The following is an 8,780-nucleotide window of genomic DNA, read 5'->3' on the forward strand; positions in this document are numbered from 1 at the left end:
AAATTCCAAAAGCATCGATTTTTTACAATAATAAGTGATACATTGATCATAATGAATTAATTTATCAGGATTGAAAATTAGTCACACAGAAATAAAGCGGTATGAACATAGCCTACCTACTTATTCAGTAGAGTCTGTTTCTGTTTATTTGTAGTCATTATATACATTATATGTGCCTATATACATTACATTTAGAAAGAATGATCATTTCTATATTTTTATAAAAGCTCCCGAACAAAAAACATTATTATATTTTTATGACAGCTAAACTCTCGAGACGAGACTTATGACAGATAAAATATGTTACTAAATAAATACACGATTGTGGATGTTTGTCTGCCATTCTCGCTCTGTCTGCACAGTGTGCGTGAATGTGCTGATAACGTATCCTGTCTGCGCGAACAGGGTGCGCAGAGGTATGCTAATACATACGTTGACAGGCAGGTAGGAAAGCCAATTAAAACGCTCCGACCGAGCGTTTTGATTGGACGAACATTTCTTGGTCCCTATGCCTTCCACAGAATATATAAATACAGATAAATACATTTAGGCAGGATGTGCTTTCTGCCGTCTCGGCCTCTGTGAACTTGAGCACGAAACTCCGTGTATACTTGCCTTACAGACATGAAAAATATATCTATAGAGAGTGAAATGTCTACTTTCAAATGAACCAATTCAAATCTGAAAAAACAAATAGCCTATTCTCAGATTATGTAATCAGTATGAAACTTGCATGCAGGCGCATCCACTACTGTGGAGATGACGAGTCAGTGTCGCCGAATTCATCTCTTAAGCCGAAATCACAGAAAACACTAGTTTATCAATAGGTTATTAAAATGTTAATGCAGTTTAATCTTACTGTTTTTCCCTGACACATTCATCATCATTACTTCTGCCGGTGTGCCGTGGCAAGCTTTATGTGTGCGCTTGAACGCTTATTAGGCTATGTAGGCAATTAAAGGCTCATTAGCATGATTTAAATGGTTTATTAATAAAATTAGTCGACTAATGCTTCAAATGAACGACTACTAGTCGACCAGAAAAATCTTTAGTCGAGGGCAGCCCTAGTGTTCACACTAAGGCCTAAAACGTATACTAACATACATCAGTTTTAGTGCACTGGCATAATTTAAAGTTCAAAAAAAGTTAATCATAAATGTAATCGGTATGAATTGTGCGGTTTAATCCAGGTCTTCTGAAGAGATACGATCACTTTACAGTCATGATGAAAAGATTTCGTTTAAGCTTTTATTCAGATAGTCTTAGTTGAAGCCCTTAGTTGTGATGGGGCCTCGGTCCACTTTGCTGTTATAATTAAAGGCAAATAACTTGTATTTTAATCACCACTGTTTTTCTGACACAAACCGAATAAGGCTTGAATGAACATCTCAATTAGGGCGACTGCAATAATTAAAATATAATTAAAACACTAGCCCAAAAACTGAAAATTTACTCACCGTCATGTCACAGTAAACTGGAAAACAAAAGGAGACATTGAATCATTGAATTCTTTTTCATCAAAATACAAAGACTATGGACTGAAGTTAGACTGTTCACATGGTTGCTCTGCCATGACAGTAATTTACCTGAATGAGAAAACTCAACATAGAAGAGTGTTTTTTTTTTTTGTGAATGTATTTTTATATTTTTACTCTCTAACATTTCAATACTTGCTTTAATTTATTACTCAGATTTTTGATTAGAAAAAGACCAGCTGAGATATTCATATGCATATGACAAATGTAAACCACTACTGCTGTTCAGTACACTGCACGCTGCAAGCAAGTGATGTGACAAATCTAAACCCATTATAGACAAGACAGTACACTTTATCTAGTCTAGTCAAGTCAGCTTCATTGATTTTTAACAATAACATTCGTGAGAGTTCAGAAGTCTGTGCAGTGAGCTCTGAACCACAGGACTGTTGTGTGAAACTGTGTAAATCTGCAGACACTGTGACAGCTTCAGCGATTATAATGGGATGGGTGCGTTCTGATATTGTTGCACTGCGGCTTTGTGCATAATTTAAACAACATTTGAATACGTTTTGTTTTCCATGCTTCAAATAGCACATCTGCTGTAGGGCTGTGCGATTAATCGAAATCGCGATTTGAGACGATGTGGACGCGATATTACTCTGTTCCAGAGCATATGCATGACTGCCAGCCTTGAGTTGAAATCTTACTTGCCCTGGGCAAGAGTGAGCGCACCTCCGTTCTCCCCAACCACCACTGCTCTAGCCAACTGCCAAATCACATAGCCCTAATCTGCTGTCATTTTCAACCGAGACATTTTCTTCCCTACTTGAGATTTTAAGACACTCTTTTCCCTCGCATATTTATTGACAGGGCAAAATCGGCTCTGATCATTGGCTGCTTTCATAGTAATGTCCAGCAGCACAGATAGATACTTTTATCATCCGATACTGATGGTTGTGCAGATTTCATGACGGCCTCCATAAGGATTTCTCATAATTATGGCTGGAAAGACACATCGGCGGTTGGATTATGTGATTAATCAAAGCCCTACACATTATGACATTTACAGGTTCATTTCTGTATCAGATGTGCAGGTTACTATGTTAGCCTACATTGCACCCAGAACCTAAAAATATGAAACAAGAATGTCGTCTTGAATATAGGGCAGACGCATCTAAAACACAACAGTGATTCCTCATTAAATGGCTGTAACAAATGAAGCATTTTTCTGAATGAAGACATGCATTAATGAAGACGTGTCAGGAAGTGTAGGCAAACGCTGGGAGTGTGGGATCTCACTTAAAAAAGGGGCAAAAGCAGATTAGTGAGGGAGAGGGGCGGGTGGGCGCACTTGTAGCCATGATGATGAGGTATCCCTCTGTTTGTCTGTGACTCATCTCTTCTATAAGCACTTTAGTTTATACAACAACTGTAAACAGCCTGCCGAATCATCCGGTTGCCTCGTTTTCTGTTCTTGTATGTGTTTCATCACAAGCTCACTTTCATGCCAAACCGTTATCATTCATTTAGTGGGGTTTGTATCTGTTTATTTTTTCATTTCTTTCTCACTGTCTCTACAGTTCAGACGGTTTCATCGGGAGGTTATTGCGGAGTTGGAGAGGAAGACAGACATGGATGTGAAATACATGACGGTGAGCTGCCGTATGTTCATTATTGATAGGGAAGCTACTTTTTTAGAAATTAATACTTTTATTCAGCAAGGATGCATTAAATTATTCAAAAGTGACAGTGAAGACATTTATAATGTTACGAAAGATTAGTTTCAAATTGTTTCAAATAAATGCAATTCTTTTGAACTTTCTGAAGAATCCCGAAATAAAAAAATGTATCTTGATTTCCACAAAAATATCAAGCAACTGTTTTTATTGATAATATGATGATAATAAGAAATGCTTCTTGAGCAGCAAATCAGCATATCAAAATGATTTCTGAAGTATCATGAGACACTGAAGACTGGAGTAATGATGCTGAAAATTGTTTAAAGGGACAGCAGCCTTTATACGTGCTGCTGAATGTCACTAATGTTAATCAAACAACAAAACAGCTATAACAAAGATTAATCTAAATTTAATTCATACAGTGAACACTATGCAGTGTTATTTTACACTTAATTATTAAATTTTTGTACCTGAATACTACTGTTCATATTATCTATGCTTGTAAATTGTGTATTTCTTTTTTCCTTTTTCTTTTTGTTTTTTACTGACTGTTCACTTGCCTTTAATCATGTCTGAACTTTCTCAGACTATAGGTTTTGCTGTGGTATATGAAGAAGTACTTAAAGTGTATGGAAAGCAAAGTTACAATGATATAAAATTAGTGTCATTAATTTTTTTCGTTTGTATGTTCACACTGATGTTAAATTACATTTTCTGATTTGTGACATTACTTTTTATGTAATGCATCAGCATCAGCATCAGTCGACATATTGGTCAACGACTAATTAAACTAAAACGAAATGCTACTGAAGGGGAAAATACCAAAATAATTTAAGAAAAATCAAACTTAGCACGTCGAACATAAACCGATAGATGTATGCTAATTACAACTGTTGATGCTAAGAACATCTTAATTCATACAAACTAAATTGAAAACGTAGTGACAAACAGCAGTATTACCTATGTTTTTTGTTTTGTTTTTTACAACAAAGATTATGTGAAATGCCCTGCAGGGTCTTTGAGGAACACTTGTAGGTAACGAATAAGTGAATAGTTTCTTTTGTTCTGGCCTCATTTGCAAAAATGAATCAGACTTCCCAGTGCTAGAGAGACCGAGGGAGCATATTTGCATTTGATTGCTGCCTCTGCATTCTCAGTTATAAGGCTGTGTGCGCATTACAATGTGACCTACAATGCCACGCTACACTGCTGCTAGTTGGAAAACATAGGTGGTAACAGGAAAAGCTTGATTATTTTGAAAAAGACTACTGTCACGCCACTGAAACATTTAGTTAGTAGTGGCATTACTTTGTTCCCAATGCTGGTGTCCTCGTATGATTCTTTGCAGATGCTGTATGCCTGTGGGAAATGTGCCCTAAAACTGCATTATCTTCAGAGATGGGGAGAGAAAATCAGACTCATGTCACGATATTTGTTTCCTGTCTACATCTAACACAGGAGTCAAACAGACTCATCTCTGCACTGACACACCGTGCATGTATGGACATGACTGCACGTCCCCGAGTGACACTGATCTAATACCGTCTGTCCACAGGCCACGTTTAAGAGATATCAGACCGAACACAAGATGAAGCAGGACTCGCTGGAGAGATCGCAGTCAGACCTGAAGAAACTCAGAAGGAAAAGTCAAGGCAAGAACGCTTCGAAGTATGAGAGTAAAGAGAACGAGGTGCGTGGGTTTGTGCCACACATACTGTATATACCTGCACATGTCCTCAGGTTTTTATTTACAGTTAAAAAAATAATGCATTGTTCTGTTTATAATGTAATAATACTTTTATTGAGTTGCATTGCATTTCAGTGATGGTTTTTTGCTTTGTTTTTAATTTTCCCTAACAAATGGTGTTTAAAAAAAACATGTTTTTATTTTATGGCTGGAACAAGGATGCCAAATGTACCTGTACTTCGGTACCATGTTGATACTAAATGATTTAACGATAACAGTTTTCATGCCGTTTCAATTCAGGCTTCTTTTGAATGCTTGTATCCACATTCATCATGAACGGCATTCACAGCCTGCAAAAATGTGGTTGTGCATGAATGGTCAAATGCACTTCTTCCTGCACGATGAATCTGTGTTTTCAGTGTTTTCAGTGTCTCCGAGTGGCTTGGTTTCCACACAAACTTCATCTATGCATCTGCTCTGAGTTTGGCTTGCTTTAATGTGTAACATGCGCCAGCCATCTTACCATATTTCTAATGAGAAGCACTTATCAACAGAAGAGGAGCTTTAAGGGCTCCCTGCTTTTTTCCTTCAAAATTAAAGTTCAGTGGTTTAACGTTTGAAACTGAAGAAATTAACACAGCCATTACTTATTACTTAGCCAAACTTATTATATTGTTTTTTTTATTTTACAGTTAAATATTATAGTGGTTATATTTCTTTTGATTTAGTCATTTTTATATTTGTATTTAATAATAATAATTAGTATTTCATTTTTAATTTATTTATAGAGCCATATTGTTTAAAATCACAAAAATATTAGTTAATATTTCTGTGTGTATTCAATAGCGTATTAGCTGTGGTATCGATCATCATAAAATATTGGTATCATATCAGCGCTTTCTGGAATGCAGTATTGACAGAATGTGGGAAATGTCAATTTTTATAAATATATTTAAGTTATAGCAGTTTGTTGGAAATTTCAGTTAAATATCTGTCACTGGATGATATCAGATGCAGGCTTGTGTTCATATCAGGGCTCCAGACAAAAAAAACTCCTATAAGAAACAAAAATAGGCTCCAAATTATTTTTTTAAGTGCCACAGAATAAACGTGTTTTATTTCTTTCTTTCTTTTTTAAACGCCTTCCCCCGGTTTCAACAAAGCATAGCATATAGACTAAAGATCTTGATAACAAGAAACCATTTGTGACCCTGGAGCACAAAAGCAGTCTTAAGTCGCTGGGGTATATTTGTAGCAATAGCCAACAATACATTGTATGGCTCAAAATTATTGATTTTTCTTTTATGCCAAAAATCATTAGGATATTAAGTAAAGATCATGTTCCATGAAGATATTTTGTAAATTTCCTACTGTAAATATATTAAAACTTAATTTTTGATTAGTAATATGCATTGCTAAGAACTTCATTTGGACAACTTTAAAGATGATTTTCTCAATATTTAGATTTTTTTGCACACTCAGATTCCAGATTTTCAAATAGTTGTATCTCGACCAAATATTGTCTGATCCTAACAAATCATACATCAATGGAAAGCGTATTTATTCAGCTTTCAGATGATGTATAAATCTCAATTTCGAGAAATTGACCTTTATGACTGGTTTTGTGGTCCAGGGTCACATATTAGTATCGATTATAAACAAGAATTGTTAATGATATTATATTGTTAATGATATTGATATAAATCAGCTCCACAACTGGAGCTGCTTTTAGCTGCTGTTCGGCAGAGATGAGGACTGTTTTTCCACTAAAACTTTGATGCGCATCATGTGATCGCAAAACAAGCAGGAAAAAAGGCATTGCATGCAAATTTTTAAGTCATAACATGTAAATTTATATAGTCGCCAGTGGCGATCTCAGCAAAAATATCACTCGCAAATTAATGTTTGGTCGCAAATGTGACCGTTTTAGACACAGTCTGTAGCCCTGCATATGCAGCATGTTCATAAAGGAGTTGTTGTCTTGTAGCATTGAATGAGGGTGAAACACAAACACAAGTACCTCCATAAACTTTGTTCTGTAGTAGTGGATCCATCTCTATATAAATAAAGTCCACTAGCAAACAACTATACATGAATTCTGACCCTAATCTTCTGATATGAAAACTGAAGGCGCATTTATTGGTTATGACTCTCTGCATAGACCCTTTTCATGAGGGTAGCCTGCGGAGATGAATTGCTTTTCTCTGTGTGTTTGCACCCTGATGGCTAATGTCTCACCTCAGCGTGGAATTTACTGACAGATTACTCTCTCTCGCCGATGATGGATGGATGTGCCAGTCACGGCGGTGTCTGCGATGAGAGACATACCTCTTCCCTTTGTTCCAGACAGCACATCATTGACATCCTGATATTCCAGCGCTCCCACGTTCCTCGTAATCAGTCTCTGCTGAGCTTTTGGTGTCATTTCTCACTAAATAGTACCGTTTTTGATAGTATCTGATAGTACAGTTTTACTGGTTTGTTTTGTCTGTTTTTAATTGAATACTTTGAAAAGTTGAAAGAAGTTTATGCTTATTTCATACAATACTGAAAGGTTTGAATTGTTCAAAAGGTTTTTTAATGTTTTTGAAAGAAGTTTCTTGTGCTGCATTTATTTGCTCAAAAACAGTAATATTGTGAAATATTATTGCAATTTAAAATAACTGTTTTTTTATTGTAAAATAGCTTAAAAGGTCATTTATTCCTGTGATGCAAAGCTGAATTTTCAGCATCATAACTCCAGTCTTCAGTGTCACATGATCCTTCAGAAATCACTCTAATATGCTAATCAAAAAATTTTATTATTTCTTATTATCTTGAAAACAGTTGTGCTGCTTGATCCTTTTTTTTTTCTTTCTTGGAAACTTGCATTTTTTTAAATTTCACGAATAGAAAGTGCAAAAGAACAGAATTTATATTTTTTTAAAAAAGAAAGAAATTGTTTTAGATTTTAATATTAATAGTCTATATAAAAGTATTAATTTCTTTCAAAAAATAAATCAATAAAATTTCACAGACCCCAGACTTTTGAACCAGACCAGTTTGCCCAATATTTTTATGTTGACTATGTGTTTTTATGTTTATTAACATGTAGCAACATGCTCATGTCAGACTGTATTGGAATCAGTTGTGAGGTGTGTTATTGCTAAAATCATTCACGGATGAGGATGTGATGAAGACAGCATGGCCGCTCACTAGGGTTTAGAACAGATCTACGATGCATCCCGTGTGCATCTGTCTTTTTGAGGTTTTCCCGTTTGGGCAGGAATGGAGTGTTTCCCATCTCTTCTCCTCCATGTGCATGGCCATGTCCTCTTTCTTTTACCTTTCTCCACAGAGGGAGGATGAAGGTGTCCATAGCAACAGACTTTATCACGGGTCTGTGATGATAAACAGGACAAATTACACCCCTGTCCGTCTCCCGTGCTTCTATCACAGCTCTCTGGGACGTGTTCGTCTGGACAGATAGGCTGGTGCTTTTAACTCTGTGTGTGTTCATCTGTAATGTTGCAGAAAATGCAGCTGTTATCTCAGCTGTCCAGACTGTGTCTGTGTGCCAGCCAGACAAGACAATGCATGCATGTAAGAGAAAGCCCCTCAATGTGTGCGGGTTTGGTTTTTAATCAGCCCACTTCACACATAGAAGTACATCTTTTCAAAATCAACTAGTTTGTCTTTAGGAAATGCATTATAATTCAGCTGGTCACATCCATTAGACACCAAGCAGACAGTTTCTTAGGGGGCTTCTCTAATTCGATTCGATTTAAAGCATTAAAGGGGTCATATGATGCGATTTCAAGTTTTCCTTTCACTTTGGAGTGTTACAAGCTGATTGTGCATAGATAAGATCCCTGAAGTTGCAAAGACTAAAGTCTCAAAACCAAAGAGATATTCTTTATCAAAGTTAAGACTCTGCCACGCCCCCCTAAAACGGCT

At 36.2% G+C, this 8,780-nt stretch overlaps 1 protein-coding gene across 2 annotated transcripts in view; it reads left to right on the forward strand.

The window, feature by feature from the left end:
• LOC107713954 (brain-specific angiogenesis inhibitor 1-associated protein 2-like protein 1) overlaps nucleotides 1–8,780 on the forward strand; it is an 82,555-nt gene that overhangs the window by 35,836 nt on the left and 37,939 nt on the right. For both annotated transcript variants that reach the window (XM_016519622.1, XM_016519621.1), the window contains exons 5-6: nucleotides 3,059–3,130; nucleotides 4,713–4,847. In XM_016519622.1, the coding sequence (XP_016375108.1) occupies nucleotides 3,059–3,130; nucleotides 4,713–4,847 (207 nt within the window). The remainder of the gene's footprint in view (nucleotides 1–3,058; nucleotides 3,131–4,712; nucleotides 4,848–8,780) is intronic.

The sequence above is a fragment of the Sinocyclocheilus rhinocerous genome, unplaced genomic scaffold (genome assembly GCF_001515625.1).
Source record: "Sinocyclocheilus rhinocerous isolate Xijiao unplaced genomic scaffold, SAMN03320098_v1.1 scaffold1140, whole genome shotgun sequence".
NCBI lineage: Eukaryota > Metazoa > Chordata > Actinopteri > Cypriniformes > Cyprinidae > Sinocyclocheilus > Sinocyclocheilus rhinocerous.